At 35.6% G+C, this 19,991-nt stretch overlaps 1 protein-coding gene across 1 annotated transcript; it reads right to left on the reverse strand.

Annotated features, from left to right (window-relative positions):
- Window positions 1–538: 538 nt before the first annotated feature.
- Window positions 539–19,709, reverse strand: LOC121751813 (DENN domain and WD repeat-containing protein SCD1-like). Its single transcript, XM_042146607.1, has 29 exons — window positions 19,080–19,709; window positions 18,054–18,195; window positions 17,824–17,924; window positions 16,326–16,389; window positions 16,074–16,187; window positions 14,288–14,502; window positions 13,365–13,419; window positions 13,204–13,287; window positions 12,900–13,095; window positions 12,661–12,790; window positions 12,511–12,571; window positions 12,397–12,441; window positions 11,118–11,193; window positions 10,923–10,996; window positions 10,785–10,835; window positions 8,050–8,207; window positions 6,846–6,893; window positions 5,891–5,948; window positions 5,700–5,783; window positions 4,569–4,821; window positions 4,293–4,492; window positions 3,910–3,974; window positions 3,568–3,691; window positions 2,851–3,032; window positions 2,665–2,736; window positions 2,419–2,579; window positions 2,289–2,330; window positions 1,470–1,678; window positions 539–806 (listed from the first exon to the last, which is right to left on the reverse strand). The coding sequence occupies exons 1-29, from the start codon at window positions 19,547–19,549 to the stop codon at window positions 711–713; spliced, it is 3,630 nt and encodes a 1,209-aa protein (XP_042002541.1). The 5' UTR covers window positions 19,550–19,709; the 3' UTR covers window positions 539–710.
- Window positions 19,710–19,991: the final 282 nt, after the last annotated feature.

Here is a 19,991-nt window from a genome sequence, read left to right on the forward strand (position 1 = left end):
ATTTGCTGCACCGGGCCTTCGTCATCGATAGTCATCGATAATCATGTTGTGTAGGATGATACACACGTAAATGATGTCGGTTAGATTATTTACGTACCACATTCGACATAGGGCCTTGAGAATATTGAATCTTGCTTGAAGAACCCCAAACGCTTTTTCTACATTTTTCCGAGTCGCCTCATGTCACTGAGGAGAAAGAATCTGTTTGGGTTCTTGTTATTGATTATTTTTGTGAGCGACAAGAGACGGCTCGAAACGAAATGTGAGTGGAACGAGTTAGTGAAATGTGAAATCTATACAACCATTTATATAAAAGTGAACCGGGACTCCTATTCGCGGACGGACCAAAATGGTAAAACGGGATTTTTATTCGCAGACGGAGGGAGTATTAAATCTGACATGATAAAGTTTAGGTTATTAAGAAGGCTCGTCCTGATCTCTACTTGTAGCCCTACTTATATCAATTTTGTTAGGTTCTAGTGTGAGAAATGTAGCTGTTTCCATCACAAATGGTGCAACCATATACATATATCTTATGTAGGAAAATACAGGCAACATTTTATAGCACTTCTAAAGTTTAATATTCCTTCACAAAATTATGATTTCTTATACATTAACTATGCACTGGTTTAAAATACAGTATAGATAAAATCTGTCACGAGTTCTATTGATACAAGCATGATAAACAAAACAAACAAAAGAAAGACAACTCATATGTTAATAGTTGCATCCCACAACCGAAGCATCCCATTGCGTCCACCGCTACAGATCCTCTTCCTCTCAAGATCAGAAGCTACACATCTAACCTGTAGCCACCAAGAAGCAATGCGGAACTAACCGAGTCAGGATTCACTGTCTGCAAAATAACTGTGTGAAAGTTGCAATATACTACTATCCAAATGGAACTAGGGTTTAGGGTTAGGGTTTAGGGTTGCAATGGCCTGATACTAAGATTTCATATAGAAACATAGTATAAAGAAGAGACAGTACATTTTGTGTATAGTCAAACGAATAACAAATAAGTGTGAGATGCCTTCAATGGCCAACCATAAACATTAATCGTGACCCAGTTTTGTAAAGAGAGCCAAACGAATAAAATTAACTTTTTTTTGGTCTGGTTTTGCTCTAGCTGCTTGGCTTTTGTTTCCCTTTGTTCTATGTAGCAGTTTCTGGCTTACCTCCCTTTTAGGCTTGAGCATTTTTATTTATCAAAAAAGAATCTCTGATAACATAAAACATAACCGTAAGAACGCTAGTAAAATTATTGAGATCTGAAGAACTAAGTTGAGCATACGAACGGGTGAGCCACTCACAAGGAGAAGAAAAAACATTAAGAGCACTAAAATGATGAGCATATGCCTGTGCTGAGAATACCAAATAGATAACAGATTCAAGTAAAATAAGATCTTGATGACTCCATAATATACTAGTAAAGGTACCAACTCATAAGTAGGGAAGGGAAATCTAACCATAGCAACTGATTTTTGTGGAGTCCTGTAAAGTTGCCAACCAGCCACCTTTGAACCTGTATTCGTCAGCCCACTAAGTCTCTCTTGAGGTCGATGGAAAAGGGACATCGAATTATCAGCTGCTCCTATCCCTAACCAATGTTCGCCCGCATTTATAGATAGTATGGGAGAACTATGAAGAGTAACATTCTTGACACATTTTATGCCACCTGTAAATAATAAGTATTAGTCAGACGTGGATAAATGCTTGAGCATTAAAAACCTGTACTTCAATGAAAACAATTCAGAAGCATTAAGGATAGCTACATTTGGTTAATAGTTTATGTCACTTTTAAATTATTCTCCAGTCACTCGCTCAAAACAGGAGGAACTTATAAATAGCTTTAAGCTGAGCTATCATTTTTGAAGTTCCAATTAAAACCTGCCAGCTAAAAAAATAGAGCCATAAGAGTGAAATAAAACTAGTTAAGGAGAGTCAACTATGACTATAGATATTAAACTAAATCTAGAGAAGTTTTCTTTTTCATTTCATCCCTATGACTAATTTGTATCAGTACATGCTAAATTAGGTGCAGAAAATAGATTTGATAAAATTGGTGATTAAAATTTAAAACAAAGAGATCTTAGAATTGAGAGTGCAAAACTGCATTTTAGATTCCCAAACAACCGCACACCAAGTACCGGTGGGTGGTAAATATATCCAGTGTTAGAAAGATTTGAAAGAGGTGGTGTTGCTAAAAGCATCAAATGTCTCTATGTGTTTCTACTGTTTGACATACAACGCTTATACATCAATAAAACAAAAATCACCACTCTTACCATCATCTGTTTCCCAAAACCGAACAAGTCCATCATTTGATCCTGAATCACATGAAAGTTGAATGAAAAAAAATTAGTACTGTAACTTCTCACATATCCATGCTCAAGCCAAAACAAATTTTATATTAACCTGTAATAATCCCTCTATCAGTAGTAGAGTATTCCACACAAAGAACCGGACCATCATGGCAAGCAAGCACAGCATCACATGTTCCTTGAGAGACAGACCACACTCGGGCGGTCCAATCATCGCTTCCTGTTATTACAGTTTCTCCGACCATTCTGATAGACCTGTGTGGTCATTATGTAATGGTTATTAATCAGCAAAATTAGATGTAATGAAGTATCGTTATTTCTTGAAGGTCAACAAACTCACCTAATCCATTTTGAATGACCTAACAGCTTGTGCATTTGTCTTCCAGCCCTGATGTCCCAAATGTTTGCAACCCTTAAAAAGAATATGCAAAAAATCAGGCTAGATTTTAGAAGACTGAGAAATGAGAAAACAACCAGCGTCAGCACAAATATCCTTCTCTTACAAATAAAAGTTTGAGGGGCTTACCCATCTCTGCCTCCAGCAGCCAAGATCCCACTGGAGTCGTCATATTCCATGCAGAGAACAGCACTTGAAAAACGGCCTACTGTTGCAACACAGGTATCTGTCCTTACATCCCACATCTTCACTGTGCCATCATGTGCAGCTGTGAGAACACGCTCACCAGATAGCATCTTTACAATGCTGACCTGAAAATAAGCATGACAATAATGATTATTAGTTTGATAATATAGCAATGACATAGACATGCAGTTACACTAATAAAGACTCATTCCTGAAATTAAAGTAAAACACCGCATATATCAAAAGTAAATTAATCTTCTAACAGAACAGGATTATACCAAATTACCAATTTTGTGGGAATTGAGAATCTAGCATAAATACTACACGTGAGAGCTTTCCATCAAGCAACTCAAGAAGATACTAACTGGAATTCTTACAGCAAAAGAGTATATAATGATGAAGGAATCTCCAAAATTGTGAAACTTCTAGTTTCTTCTACAGGACTAAAGGTTTATTTCAGCAGAAAGCTGCTACAGTAGTCCAGTCATTTTCTGAACACAAATTTTCCTTATAATTAGCAACGATTCAGTAACTATCAAGCATTTCCTAATACTTTGGATACTTCCATGTACACAAAAAACCATAATCATATACATACCACACAGCAAAAAGTATATACTATTAGGCACTAGGCAGCATAACTTAATGCTCCAAGCTGACCTGTGAATCATGGCCCTTCAACTCTTCTAAAAGCTGAGTGGTCTGTTTATCCCAAACAAGCACAGACTGGTCGTCCGAACCAGATACCACCTTCCCTCTATCAGAGCTTATGGCTCGGACAGTTCTGTAGATAGAATAGCAAGGTATAAATGATCTCGTAAACTTTGATAGTAATAGATCTAACCACATAATTTTGTACATAGTATAAGATGACCTCCCCAAGCATGTTCTGGATGCATACGAACATTTATAATTTCAACCCGTATGACAACACACAGAACACAAACACAGGAAACATTGAACAGAGAGGGGAAGAGATGAAAACACATGTTCCACAGATACCTTGTATGTCCCTTTAAGGTTGCTCTGAGCTCAGAGCCACGAAGACTAGGGTCCCATATCTTTACCTGCAATTTTGATATATATGAGATGAGTTTCAAGACACATGGAATTTCATGGAATCATGATCACGGGGAAATTTGAATTATAATCGGTTTAAATATTTTAGCATTGGGGCCACTGCCAGAGTGGCTTGAATGCTGATTGCAATTGTCATAAAAGGGGCATCATACACATTAGACGAGAGGTAAATGGTGGTCAGTAGAACTTTTGGCTTCCAAAGATGAATATTATTATTATGGATATAATGTAAATAATAGAGGATTGCCTAGTGTAGTCTTGCTGTCACCAAAACATAGAAGATATTTTGAACAATAGAATATTACTGTGCAGTCTGTGCTTCCACTGATAAAGAACCCAGCATCTTCACGATCACCAACTAGGTCCCAGACTTCTCTTTTGGTCACACAATGTAAAGCAGTGACTGCACCACTATGACCTCTCAGCATGCGCAAGCTGGTCTGCACCTTCTTTTGTGCTGCTGCTGGCACATCTTGCTTGGAAAGAGATCCATTCTCATTTGTAGCTGAATAAACAAATACTCATCATGACCAACAATAAGATTAGGATAGGTTGTTACATTCTACATAAGAAAAATGTACCTGAATTTCCACCATCAGATGTCCACTTCCGGACACGACTAAAAGAACTGGCTTTATCTCTGCTAAACATGCTCTGAACCCAGCTCCTTCCATCACCAGATGCCTCAGATGATTGCTCAGTGTTGTCTCCAGCATCTTGTGGCCGTGGAGAAGGCAAACCAAATGACGAAACAGACTGACTTTTTCCAGCATAGATTCCCCAATATCCAATGCAAATTTGTCGAATATGTGACAGGAATCCCCTTATCTTAATCTGATACAGCACATAAAAAATTGCATATGTAAAGTACCAAAATATGCAAGATAGAGGAATATCAAAGGAGAAACTTAGCCACAATAGTAAATGCAGATCCAGGAGCTTATTAAACCGCATTCTGTTGCACTTGATATGCAAGTTCATCAAGACAAGGATATGACTTCAGTAATGAGGACTAAAAGATAGGAGTTTTTTCAAAGTCCATTGATATTAAACATATTTAATGAGCACACGTATATTCAATTATCGAACAAGCAACTGATCAAAGATGTATTAGCTAACTTTTAAATTTTCAAAAATGCAAACCAAAAATACAGGACAAGGAGTAGTTCTGCAATAATTTGGTAGATGTGGTTCTCATGGAGGGCTGGTAAGCCTGCTATCAATATCAGGATATGGCATTCTACAGACCAAAATCAGGGAAAAAATACAGAAGAAAACATGATCATAAGAAAGTTCTTGAAGACTCAACACTACAAAAGTAGAGAATCAGCTATTTAGATTTCAGACATAAGCACAACATGCTACATGCAAGTATCATTATCAAGGGAAGTTCATGCAGGACGTCATTGAGCTAGTTTTAATATCTAATGCATTATTTTTTTCAATTATGATTTTTATGGTTTTGGGTTCAGTCTTACAAGTATATTTTATCAGAGTTTATTAATATATTGAGTATTAATTTACAGATGTATTACTATATCATGGAACCTTACGTAGTTCAGGGGCAGGAAGCTGCTAATCATGTAGTTTCACGACAGCAAAGTGTATCAAATATATGGAGAAAGGAGATCATGCACCCTTTGAAGCCAAGCCATAAGCAAACACAGCAGACAAAATGTGGCCGTTTATAAGTACAAAATGTTGCAACTTACTATGTGTTTGTATCCAATGTTGTTCTTCCCTGCTATTGTTTCAATCATATACCATGTATCAGTTTCGGCAATGCCCAAACCAGCCTTCATCACAGAAAGAAAATTTTTGCAATCAAGATCATGAATACAAATGCTTAAGGTGAGAGAATAAAATAGATATATACCACCAACATATAGAATAAAAGAAATACCATATGTGAAGCAAGAACAATTAGTTGTGTTGTTACCAACATCGCATAATTGGTTGACCTAACATTAAAACAACAAAAAAATAACTGATCAGTGTGTCTAGATTCTGTAAAGTGCATGTCTATAAGGAAGTCAAAAAATAGACAGATGTCTATAAATATTGATAGTTCTGACAAGTGAAAAAGGTCACCAAAACACTTCATCATTTCTCTTTCTGTCCAACTAGTTTCATGGGGGAAAACATGCACTGACTTCATGTGTATTTATTGATACACAGTACATAACATTATGGATCACTACCAATTACGGTGAATCTTTTCTACCTAACTAAAGAAGCTATCTAAGGCAAGACAAGCTTTTACACTAATCCATTTGTAGGCTTTCTAGCTCTTCAAGTTTGAAGAAGTTACTCTCTAAACGCAAGATCCCTTATCTAGCACATCCACTCGGTGAGGTTTCACCTCTAAACACAAGATCCCTTATCTAACCAACAAACTGAAATAGCTGGCCACACTCCTCTACTAAATTGAGGTCATTGACTTCAAGACTGAAAATAACAATACAAGATCCCTATCTAACCAACAAACTGAAATAGCTGGCCACACTCCTCTACTAAATTGAAGTCATTGACTTCAAGACTGAAAATAACAATACAAGATCCCGGAGTCCTGCGTGAACATTCTAGAACCGATATCCAATAAACTTATAGCTAATGCAGCACTTGCTTCTTAGAATTTGTAAAGCATGTCAACTGCTGCCATGGTGGATGTGGATCACATTAAACCGAATCCATACAAAACAAAAGACACTTGATCAAGCACAGCTAAGATCAATCAGATAAAAGAAAGCCTCATAAGTGCCAAAATAAGAACAAGGGGGGAGGGAGTGAACAGCCAAAGGAGTATAAGTTCTATTAATTCGAGAAAAAAAGGAGTTTCAAGATGGCAGTGTCCTTACTTGCTCGAAAAGCGGTCAATCAGATCATCAAAGTAGGCTTCCCAAAAGCTGCGACGCCAAAAAAGACATATTAACAGGTAAAGATTTATTTTATAGATTAGCCCATAAACATTCTAATCATCTTTTTCTAGAAACATACTGAGCTAGATTCTTCTCCATGGTGAAATTCCATATCTTCAAACATTACAAAATAGGTAAGATCTTTTGTACACTTTTTTTAGGTAGAAGATCTTCTGTATACTAACTATACAGAAATTTACAAGCATTAAAGACTTAAAGTATAGTTATCAGCGAGAATTAGTGTACCATATATAAAGCTCAATGGCTATGCTGGGACCTGAAATAGTCTCTACTAGCATAAAAGCCTAAATGGTTATTTCTTTTGTCTTAACAAGGAACATACTTATAATAACCTTGTGTTATTGGAAACCAACTGGTTTCAGTGAAAGGCCAGCGCATAAATCAAGAATATTCAAGTCTGATTCAGACTACAAGCTTAGACAAAATGAGCATACAATGATTTTGAGCATCGAGGCTTATAAGCTCGAATTATCAGTAAATTGATTCCTAGACTGTTCTGTTGTGAGAGTATAAAGTACCGACCATAAAGCCCTGGTCTCTATCATTGTGTAAATGACCCAAGACAAGAGACTGGAACACAAAACAGGACACCCAAGTAGCAAAGAAGTAGCTAGGATGCAGTCAATTTTGCAGTAAAATACTTCTACTCCATTAATTAACACAAACTAACTAAATAACCTTCGAGTGTCGAGTTGTTACATAATTTATCTAGTGTTTCCGAAAGTGAGATCATAGCTGAAGTTAGAATTGAGAACGCCATTTGACAAATGATCTTTGAAGCACTCTAGTCTTCTCTTACAATTTTTTGGTAGAATACATGGCACATTCCTAAAATTTCTCATTTTCTTTTTGCATAGGCACTCAAGTCTACCTGTCCTCTTTTGCTATGCCAACCCGACTTATTTATCAAAGTTCTCATTTTATTTTAGCAGAGGATTAGATATCAGTTTCTTCTCTTATGAACAATGTCCAGTTTTTAGCAGAGGATTAGATATCAGATTCATGAAACAGGAGAATCGTGCATATAGACCAAATAAAGTAAGCCACATACAATAATGAAAGACCAAATATTATAAAAGATATGAAGATGAAATCTCAAGTTCATAAGAGAAGAGATGCATACCGTAACTCATCCCATATGGAAAGAGAGCGAAGGTGGCGCTGAATATGATCCGGGACATTGTTCACATCCTTCTTATACATTTCAGCAGAAACTTCAAGGGCATCTCTAATAGTTGTCAGGTCATTCCTAGCTATAGCACGATTGATGGCTGTTTTGAGCTGTATTAAGACAAAATAGTTACTTTAACTTAATACCGGACCTTACAGATGCTTTTCCAAATCAAGCAAATCTATTATATGAATATACAAAGCAAAAATGAAAACACAATTTTCCCACCCAAGGGAAGAAATATTTTCATATTAAGGGATTGTTTGCTACATGTGATAAGGGTGTGATTGATGCTTACGATAGGTTTATATCTTGTTTGCTTAATAAATCAAAGCCCAGTACCTATTATCCCACCTCATAGATGGAATGCGTAATATAGAAAATATTCATACCATATATAGATTAAATAATGAACTAAACTACAATAATATCACCCTCCTTCCATAGTTTATATATGTTGCACATAAATTTATACACCAGCAACTATAATAATGATACTACAAATTATAGGTGTGGTAAAAGACATTGTAATCAAACATTATGTGACTGTCAAGCAAAAGATCCCTATCATTATTTCACTTACTAGTACTCTATACTTTATATTATCTCCATTCTCCACTAGCTACTATTAGTATTTTATAACTCCCTCCGTCCCATAAAAATAGGGACTTGGGGATGGCACGGTTTTTAGTGCAAAATTGGTAGAGTAAGAGAGAGGTAGGAAAAAAAGTGATTTAAGTATTGTTAGTGGCAGTGTTGTCAAATGTCGTTCGGGTCGCTCGGGTCGCCTGGGTCGAGACCATCACCGCACCAACATGGGTGGGTTGATCGAGATACAGGGTCGCCGCTGGGTCGCCTGGGTCGAGTGGGTCGCCTGGGTCGAGTGGGTCGCCCTAAACACATGCTATCTCTGATTTCTCAAATCTCTCACATGTTTTCTGACTCTCTCAATCACAATTCTCTATATATATGCATGCACCACATCAAACTTTTCAAACCTACTTTCTACACTTTAGAATTCGGCCTCTTCACTCCTATACAAATAAACAATTCAAAGATCTTTTGCTGCCACCCTTCATATATTCCTTTGATTTGATATTTTCAGACAATGGTTTCAATTATTTATTGTGTTATGACTTATGAATTGTTTTGATATTTTGATCATTTCTATTTTCCATTTTATCTCTATTCACATGAATTGCGTCTACATTTATATTATTTGATATATTATAAACATTAGAGCAATATATTTATTTTATTTAATATTAAAAGGCAAAAAAATGAACCTAGCTTTGTGGGTCTCTCGACCACGTCGACTCGTCGACCCGCAACCCGAATTTTCACCTCATCGACCCGGTGCGCCCCACGACCCTAACAACACTGGTTAGTGGAGAATGGGACCCACCTCATAAGAGAGAAAAACTTGCCAAAAATGGAAGATGGCTATATTCTGGGACGGTCCAAAATGGATAAAGAATACTATTTTTATGAGACTGAGGGAGTATATATCACTGAATCTATATGTACAAACACTATAATATTATTAATGCCGAGAGTGAAGTTGTATCTACTATTGCCATATTTGGATCATTAGAGCATTACCATCCCATGTAATTCAACAATTATTTGGTCAGGAGGAGTTCAAATATGTTTAAAATAAGTTAACATTCTTCCCAACAAAAATAGTTAAATATGACACCAAGAACTCTACTCAAACACAAGTTATTTTTACATATAAAACAAAGAATTTATAATTACAAATAATATACATGCACGTGCGACTACGAATCCGAATTAAAACAAATTGGTCTGGCACTATTCTCATGTTTGATACTCCCTCCGTCCACCATTTATAGTCCCATTTTGAATCAGCACGGGTTTTAACAAATTATTTGACTTTTTCAAGAAAAATGGGAAAATGAGTTAGTGGTCTCCACTTTTAAATATTGATTTAATAATAGAATGTGAGTGCAATGATTTAGTTGAGTGGTGGGAACCACCAACCCAAAATGGAAAAAAAGCAAATGGGACTTTAAATCACGGACCCCCCGAAATAGCAAGATGGGACATTTTCTCACGGACGGAGGGAGTAGTAAGTAATACAAGGAAGACTTCAAAGCAGAGTTTAGCAGCATGAGCTTGTAATACCAATAAGAGCATTTATGCCAACCGATTTAATAAAAAAAAAAAAGAATGCTTAAAAATCATTGAGGTCTTAAATCCACCAAGGGCCCTGAAATTTTATGATCTCGAAACCTCATCATCTCTTCAAACACAAATATTCTCCTATTCTACACTAACCAGATAGACCAAGTCAGCATACATGACAATCACTTCCCATAAATTTGAGCCCTTTTGCTAATTAAGTATTTAGGTCTAGAAAACTCATTCTAAATAAACTTTATTTTAAAAAAAAACAAACGAACAAAAATATAGAATTAGGTTCATATATTTTGATCTCACAAAACCAACAACAGCATACTGCATCTAATTTAATTTTGTCCTCTATCAAATTAAACCAAACATTCTTTATTTTAATTTTGTGTTATGTAAAATAAACAATAAACAGTATCATCAGCCATACATCATGCACAAAAGATGAAGGAAAATAATGACTCAGATAGTATAAGAAAGTCGCTTAAATTGCTAATCATGATATAGCTTCAATAATTATTAAGCCAACATACCAGTTCTTTCACTGCTATAAACTGCTCATCTGTCAACTGGCAGGTCCATCCCTTTTGGTGTTTGGGGGTATCAGAGTCAGAAAACGAGTCATAACACAACATGAGTGAACATTACTTCGTTTTTAAGATTGAACATACCGAACGAATGTGCTCTCTTATGCATTCAACGAATCCACTACCACCAATTCCCTCAGCATCAGACTCAATCAAAGCTGAAAACATTAAACAAATCCATAGTGACATCCACTTATGCCAACAGGAACAAAAACATAACCAATATAGTTCCAAGAGAATAGTCACAAAGTTTATTTGGTTAAGACACAAAAGGCCTACCAAGGATGGTTCCATGCTCAAATGATGAAAGAGGATCATCAGTCGCCCCCAGTTTCAGAAGCCGTAGCCATAATCCCTGTCCAAGGAGCCAAAAAGGTTTAGAAAATGATAATTCTATACAAAATCTGAAGAAAATGTTATGCTTTTAGGGAAGATGGTAAGAGAAATCCACACATGCTTTACCCCAGTCACAGCTATTATTAGAGAAAGGATATGATGAACAACCCACAACATATCAATAAAATATCAAACTTCTACAACATGCTGCCAACAAAAATAAAATGATGCAAAAATAATTTGAATAATAAATTATAGTATGGTGTATACTTCAAAGTATCAGTGTCAAAAGAATGTTTTGGCTTATCAGAATAACATATTTAGTTCTACACAGTAGAACTATGAATTGCATGTGTATATTTTTGGTTTAAGTATTTTTACATTGTTTTTGTACATCTTGGGCACTATTTTCAATACTTAAATTACACAATAAATATGAGTTATCCTTGCATTTGGTGATCTATTAAGCACTAACTAATTATGGGACTTCAATTGGGCAGGAAAAATCTTCTATTTCTATTCACTGACATTTTATACATATATATAATTAGATATAGATATAGCTTGAAAATAATAACACGAATGATCACAGGTTGAGCATTGAACAAGCATCTGAAATAACAGCCATATTTAAGAACTCAAACTCTCAAAGGCATTTGTGAATTATGTCACAAATGCAAATCAGACCAACTATAAAAGATGCTGCATTCAAACTTTAAATACTCCTAGGAAGGACCAAGAAATGTGAAATTTTTAATGACATAGAAGACCGAAAGAGGCCCTAGCACATAAATAAAAATAACTAAGCTATCCTGAGAGCTTACCTAAAATATAATTTTCTTGTTGCTTATCAGAAAGAAGATCAAAGTGATGAGTGAAAATGTGACATAAGAAATGCAAATCAAAAGAAATAACAGAGCACAATTATAAAACTAAAGGTGTTACATCCCACACCTCATCAAGGGATTCTTCTGGTATTTTAAAATCTCCCTTATTAATTAACAAAGAAAGATCTTACGTTCATAATATAGTTAGAAATACTAAATAATGTAACTAATACTAGATCATAAAGGCTTAGCCCAAAAGAGAGCTATTACAGTCTTACAACAATATAAGCCAATTAGTCCTAACAAGAAATAACCAATCAATAAATATACTGACGCAAAAACCAAAATCTGGATATTTAATGAAGAGAACAGAATCAAACAGAAAAACACTGTACCTGCAGCTTCACTTGAATGTCGAGGACCATGCGTTCCCGTTCAGCCTGTGAATTTTCATCAGATTTAAGTAACTGTATGACTGTTCAGTTAACCACAAAGCTACAAATACTCACAGCTCTCTCCCTTGGACTTAAGCTCTCCTTAGGATCTTTACCAGGACGGGGTGAAGGAGAACTAGACAATGAAAAAGGACAATGTTCAGTCTCAAAGAGAAGGCAAGTAAGTCTAGTAAGAGAAAGGACTCCATGTTCTTAGTGTTATACCTTTGTACATGTTTTGCAGGATATTCAACGGCTCCACTGGCCGCTGCTAGAATCTGTTTCCTCTTTTCTTCCTGCTCTTCTGTTCTGACGTTTGCAGGAAACCTGTCATAGCAATATTTGGCACCTGATTCTGTAGAAGTTAAAAGCAAAAAATTACACCAAAATTCAAAAACCTACTCTAACATGTCTACGCATCGAGCACTGTCCAGTTCAAAACTTCAAATGATTGTTGAAATTACCAGGAATCCCCAATCCTGGGTCAGAAATTGTTACAATATCAGGTTCTGCAGAAAAGGATGGAAGGATCGATAAAGGATTTTGTCCCCTGCCGATGGCATCTTGTAACCTATCAAGAAGGTTGTTTCCATTTCCTTCTGAACCAAGACCTCTCTCCAAATAATCAAAGAAACCTTGGGATTCTAGAAACTGGCTGATCTGTTTAAGTTGCACATTTAACATCTATCCTGAGTAACTGAACAAGCGAAAAAGCAGTTGCAGCAAACTATTATTTACAGCTCAATGAAAATAGATTAAAACACTCACCATAGGATCAGGTGGCTGGTTACTTGACCTGGACCGCTTTTTCAGAAAGGCCTGGCTGTTGAAGATATGAGTTGCAGTGTTTTCCTACCAAACTATAGATCAGTTGCTATCCTAGATTACTAACCACTAAACTAACAAAGAAAATTAGGTAAAGTGCGTACAATAAAATTGCGATAGCCACCTAGAATTGATCCAAAAAACTTCAGGAATATAAACCTGCAAGACCCAAAATATTAATTAGTGGACGAGAGAGCCCTGATACAACACAATGTCTTTTGACATACAACATTGACGAAGCAGCGGGTGCATGTCTTCAGTGATGAACAACTAAAGATGAATTGTTTGAGTTATTAACCAAATATCCCAGTTTAATATAAATTCTATCATTTACTGCACAATGTCGAACACAAACAATAAGAAAACATGCATGGTGATAACGAACTCCAAGCATGGATTCTGGATTGAAGTAATTGCAAGTCAGAAGAGCTGTCTGATAGGCTTGGAGAAGAAAAAGCACCCTAAGAGATCACGGTAAAACACAATCCCTAAGAAAACATGTATGGTGATAACAAACTCCAAGTATGGATTGTGGGTTGAAGTAATTGCAATTCGGAAGAGCTGTATAATAGCCTTGGAGAAGAAAAGGAAAGTAATTACTCAACGACTAACATGTGAACATAATTACTCAATGATTAACATGTGAATGTAAGAACTCAATAAAATATGTCAACTACACGTTGACCGCAAGCAGGAGGAATAAAAGAACGACATTAATTTTTTTCAGGAAACAATGCAGTCGAATTTTTCTTTGTTGAAACCAACAGAAGGATCTTATTTTGAACATTTGCTCATGAAAAGGATTGTGCAACTCATGCAATAACTTAAAAATTGAAATTGAATTTGTTTGTGTATATTTCAATTATAAGTTATAACAATGCAGAATTACAACTTCTAACATGTCAAATTCTACAAAGGTTGATACATAACACCTAAAGGGTGAAAAATCACTAAGCATCTGAATATGATGACTAGATCAACAGTTTAATAATAGATACATAAAAGTTTAAACTGAGCGAAAGCATACCTAAGATGGAGATCATGATCCTCCCCCCAAGGCCTGCTATCGCCTCTAAGGCATTGCTCAGAGAACAAACCATACTTCATCTGGTCTATACCAACAACATTAGGATACAACAGCTTCAATATCTCACCGCGCAAAGAACTATGCTCTGGCTCAGGTATGGAAGGTATTTCCTCAGTCGTAGTGATGATGTTATGCTCAAGGTCAACCACAACTACCTGCAATGAATACCACAGATTTTTAACCAATTTAGCAGTAAAAATTAGAATGCACTAAAGACATCAGTAATTAAAGTGACAAAGAATGAACAAAAAAAATCAACTGCATAGCACAAGTTCATTGCATAAATTAATAATCAAGTAAAACATAATTAGCTATCTTTTTTCTAGGATGCTGACAATAATGAGGCATGAGTATGTATCACATGCTTGTTTTTTTTAATATTATGACATACTTAAATGAAAGCAACTAAGGTAGCAAACACTGAAGATTATAATCAGAAACTTCAACAGAAACTCAGTTGGCGGTTTGAGATTTGAGGTAAGCGATAATGACAAAATAAGAACTAAGGTTATAGATAGATCATGCTTTACAGTAATCACATTTCTGCAGATCACAGTAGCATTGGATATAACATGAACGAAGGTTTTTAATAGTATCATCCATCTACCAAGTTCTAGTTAATAGTATATAAATGCTGTGATTCACATCTCATAGTCATGTAACACCAATCGTCCCACATCCTTTCTCAAGAAACATGAAATGAAGAATTTCACCAATGAGATCATTATATTAACGACATGTGACTCATGTCACATCAGTTGTACACACAGTAAAGTGACTGAAGACTTAAGGATATTACATCAGTCAAAAAATAAAAGTAAACTTCACAACAATCATAAACATCTCATGATTTCAAAAACAAACAACAACAGTTATTAATGCTTACTTGAAGTGGGTTGTTAGCAGTTAAGATCACACTTAGCATGATAATTTGACTTTAAAATGAGACTAGAGTCACTAGACTCAAACACATGTACTCAACCTCAAGTTTGAAAAGAAACTCATATCAAATGTGAAACGATGCCATATTCAATTGAACTTATTTGTCCATACCATTAAACAAATGACCCCACCATCACAGTCAGTCATTAATATGCATCTTCATTAATTAAATATAACAGACCATTAAATAAAAAAGAATGCACATCAACCCATCCCCCACCCCCAAAAAAATAGCAGAATATATAAAAAAATTGAGTAAAAGTTGTCCAGATTTCATTACTCATGGTATAAGTTTCACAAACAGTGAGATACTTATAACATATAAGCCACCAATAGTTTCTAGAGCCCAAAACCCATGCTCCTGTTACTATTTATCTCTTTTTCACATCAGACTATCAGAGGAACATTTTACTTCCCCCTTTAAAACTCAAAGTAGACAAGTTAACTTTTTTTTACAACAACCTGCCAAAGAAGGAAGGTGATAAACGGTTCTCCATAACTTTATCAAAGTATCAAATGGCATTGGTACTTTCAACAGTTGGATCAGATTAACTGAATTTACTAAAAAGTGTAGTATTTGTAAGGAGTAAGGACATTAGGTTTTTCAGGTACAACTTGCATTATAATTGTAACAAAGAGCGATAATTCAAATAACATATGCAGGAAAACCAAATAAAATGCAAGGAACACAAATAGCCTACCAAACCAAAAAAGGCTAGTGAACTAATGGATTAATGTAGAATCTGTTTGTATTAAAATTCAAGAAACCCAAGAATGAACTTACACCATCCATAACCAGTCCAGAAGTGTCAACACCTGAATGAAGACCCATCATGTATGGTGTGGGAGCATCAATATAGTCAACTCCACTGAAAAACAGTAACGGAATGTAGACATGCTTCAGAACAACAAACGTAACAGGATCAGAATACCTTCGTTTAATATATTTAAAGAATAGTAATATTAAGAATAAAGACTACACTGTTTCAGACATGTGCAATCATTTCTTTTTTATAGAAACCAGGTGAAAACACACCTGCCACCGAAATGGATATATTAAATGGCATATGGCCTCCGATACAAGAGTTAAAAGAGAATATCTGCAAGTTATTTGAATGGAAGAGTTAGAACAAAGAACTGAAAACACAACATAAGGATAATTTCTCCACAAAAGGTTGTGATAGCGAAAGGAAGCAATAAATGGGGAAAAGTGGAATGTCAAAACTAGAGTCTGAGAGAATACTTCAATATCAATAATAATAAGATAGCGGCCAAAATGCATCCCAATCTCAAACTTTAATTTATAGATTAAGAGTCTTTACTAACTAGGAAACAAATAAGATAAAGTAACTAAATACTACTCCCTCCGCCCCAACTAATTTGAGTCACTTCTTTTTTGCACTCGTTTTGAAAAAATCGTAATAAATAGTTAAAGTGGATATATAGTAAAGTAAAAGCAATAATAATATAAAGAAGAGTCTTGTCTACATAATTTTCGCTTTTACTTTATTATATATCCACTTTAACTATTTTTTACAATTTTTTCAAAACGAGTGCAAAAAAGAAGTGACTCTTAGTTGGGACAGAGGGAGTAGTGTTGCATTTCAATTGTCTTGTCGATTGACTCAATTCTTCTTCCTAAATTTTTCTTGAGAACTTTATTATTCCTATCATCTCCCCTACTTGAAAGAACTCGCATCTGGATGGTTATCCTAAAGATAATCCTCAAATAAATCATGAACTATAGTACACAAACTTTTTCAAGCATCCAAAAATCATATGAAGATGATTTTTGTTTGATTCCGTAATCGAATTTAAATATTCTGTATTTGACATTTTATGATGAAACTCAAAAACATATGTTCGATTTGATTCCATTAGTATTACAATACAAAGATAAAATCATGATATTCAACTTGATCAATTCGATTACACCCCAACTTAGCATGATTCTCTCACAAGTACTCCTACTCCACTCCTGAGCACAGATAGATGTAAGGGCATCATGAGCAATCCAAAAACAAGCTCTTTTAGAACAAATAGTATCACCAGTGTTCAAAGCACAAAATTTTTCTCATATATACCATAACTAAGTTCTCTCTTTGAATCATTTGATTTTTTTGCTAAAAAAAACTGCTATTGGAGCATCACAAACAACTTTTACAAACCTTGTTCAAAATGGGATGATGTAAGAATACAGGCTTCAATAATAGGAGCCATAATAGTATTGGGGGTGGGGTGGGGTGGAAGGAGCCATTCTAATGCATATTATTATGATGTCACATTTCTCAAATAGTCAATAGAAAAGGAAGTACATCATGGAGGAATATCTTTATATACACCATTAAGAAATGAAACTAGAGGACCAATTATATGAAGTAACATCCATCATGGGATATGACATACTTGATTGCAAATGGTTACATGTAAAATGTGAAGACCTATTCTAAGAACTAACATACATAGTGGAAAATGGCATACTTAATGTTGCAGATGGTTGCATATCGTTACAAGTAAAAGACTAAGGAAATTACTTGTTTGAGCGAATCAAAACCCGTCTTTCAAGCAACACAGCTGTAAACAGTTTGATCAGATTATCAACATCCAAACACTGGACTAGAGGCTGGAAGGATATCTGTCATCAAGAGATATACAATCAATATCAAATAAAATTGTTGTATATTAATGAAAAATCCTTCCAATATCATATGGATTTGTATATTTATATTTTATGATATACTATGAAAAAGAGTAGATGGCATACATCAACATGAGGAAACCCATCCTTCGGGGGAACCTCTAAAGGAAGAAGGCTATTTTCGATAGCAAACAACACCTGTTCCTTTCCAGGAGTAGGCAAAGGGACATTGGAGACCAAATATGCTATTACATCCCAAAGTGGCTTACTGAAATAGGTTTAAGCAAAGAATGTCAAGTAATCTCTAAAAATTAGTAAAGGGGTCAAACAATCAAAATAGCAGAAAACTGAAATATAAGAATATGATTTTCAAATGTGAACATGATTGAGCAATGACATGTTATACTTGCACTACCTTCCAAGTGAAATGGGTAACCCCTCCCCCTATTTCCATCAGCACATATAAAGGTTAAAGCGTAGAAGGTAATGATGATACAATGCTCATGCCATTCTATTCAGTACAGGCAGTTTTTGATTCACACAACATTTGTGTATATTCTTTCTTCCATTTGAGTTTAAAATACAAAATCTATACATATTACATATCTGCAGTATTAATAAAATAAAAAAGACGTGAAAATCAAGTTCTCTTAGTCAGGGATATGATTTATCCATCTTTTCCGTCTTAATGCATAAGTAAACACTAGTCACATTATAAGTTTCATCATATCCAACATTATATCCACTAAACTATCTATCCAATCCACCAAATTATAAACCCACTAGGAACCATTATCAGCATAATCTCAAAAATTATTGTCAAGATAACCACTATAACCATCATTCTTCAGGCTAAATCATTTATAAGATAAAAATCAAGCACACCAAAAACCGTACAAAAACAAACACAATGCACTATTTAAGTTAGACTAGCTAAAACCAAATGCTGGCAGTGGACAGAGGCACCCATTGTAAACCCTAAACTGATTCAACGATGATATAAAAGATACTTATGGGGCTTTTAGTTGTGAGGATTAGCCTAGACGGATTAAAAAAAACAGTTTAAACTAATCCCTAGTTCACGGCACTCCAAACCCTAAACCACTGTCACAAACGCCCGAATCAGCAAACACATCAGATCCACGTCACTACCTGCTCCCAGAAGCTGAGAAACACAGCAGGAATATCTCCTCCAACGCATCGCGCAGAACCCCAAAGCTAGGGGCTCGCGAGACGAAGCAGATGCACTTGTCAGCATACGAATTGGCCGGCAACCGGTATGCCTCCACGATGTCCTCACACACGGGATCCCGAAAGGCAATGCAGGTGACGTAGATTTTGGATCCATCGCCCTCGGTCAGCACAATGGGGTAGCTCCGCGGGAACGACGACGAATCACGCGAATTGAAGCCGGAAGAATAAAATTGGGAGCCTGCCGGCAGCACGCAGGTGGGGAGCTGCGGTGGAGGAGGAGGATAGAGAGTGTGATTGGACGGAGGGTACTGATCGAGGAGAGAGGGCAAGTACATGATGCCGGTGCCATGGTAGCCACGGTTTCCGTCGAGAGTTCGGATTTCCGGCCCGATTCCGCACACCACGAAATATTCGAAGATTCGGGCCATCGGGTTGCCGGATCTGGGAAGGGTTTCACCGGTTAAGCTATGAGACGAGATTCATTTGTGGATTGAGCTTCTGAGAAACTTTGCTTACTGTTGGATTTCTTCGCCTTCGTTGGTTTTGAGTTTCCACTTGTGTCGGATGAAATAGTTTACGGTGCTTTTTTTTAATTGGTATTTAGTCCATAAATCATATTGAGATCTTGTATAGGAGTATTAGTTCTAGTATAATTTGCTGTTGTTTTGTTATTTTAAAATATAACATTATTTTGATTGGTATTCAACCAACTAAGCCATCAAATTGTATTATTACCAACATTAAGATTAGTTGCAAAATTTATACAGATAAATAATATAATTGGAAAATTAAAATAAGTTAATAGTTTGATAATTTATAGATATATTTTAAAGAGTAAAGACCAAAAACCTGGTCCTGAATATATGTTCA

Source organism: Salvia splendens, chromosome 10 (assembly GCF_004379255.2).
Source record: "Salvia splendens isolate huo1 chromosome 10, SspV2, whole genome shotgun sequence".
NCBI lineage: Eukaryota > Viridiplantae > Streptophyta > Magnoliopsida > Lamiales > Lamiaceae > Salvia > Salvia splendens.

Excerpts from the sequence above, each read along its gene's own strand:
- LOC121751813 (XM_042146607.1), bottom strand. The coding sequence starts at position 19,549 with ATGGCCCGAATCTTCGAATATTTCGTGGTGTGCGGAATCGGGCCGGAA. Across the intron at positions 10,997-11,117 it reads TGAGCATGGAACCATCCTTG|CTTTGATTGAGTCTGATGCT; the intron begins GTAGGCCTTTTG and ends TAATGTTTTCAG. Across the intron at positions 807-1,469 it reads CACAAAAATCAGTTGCTATG|GTTAGATGTGTAGCTTCTGA; the intron begins GTTAGATTTCCC and ends TGGTGGCTACAG.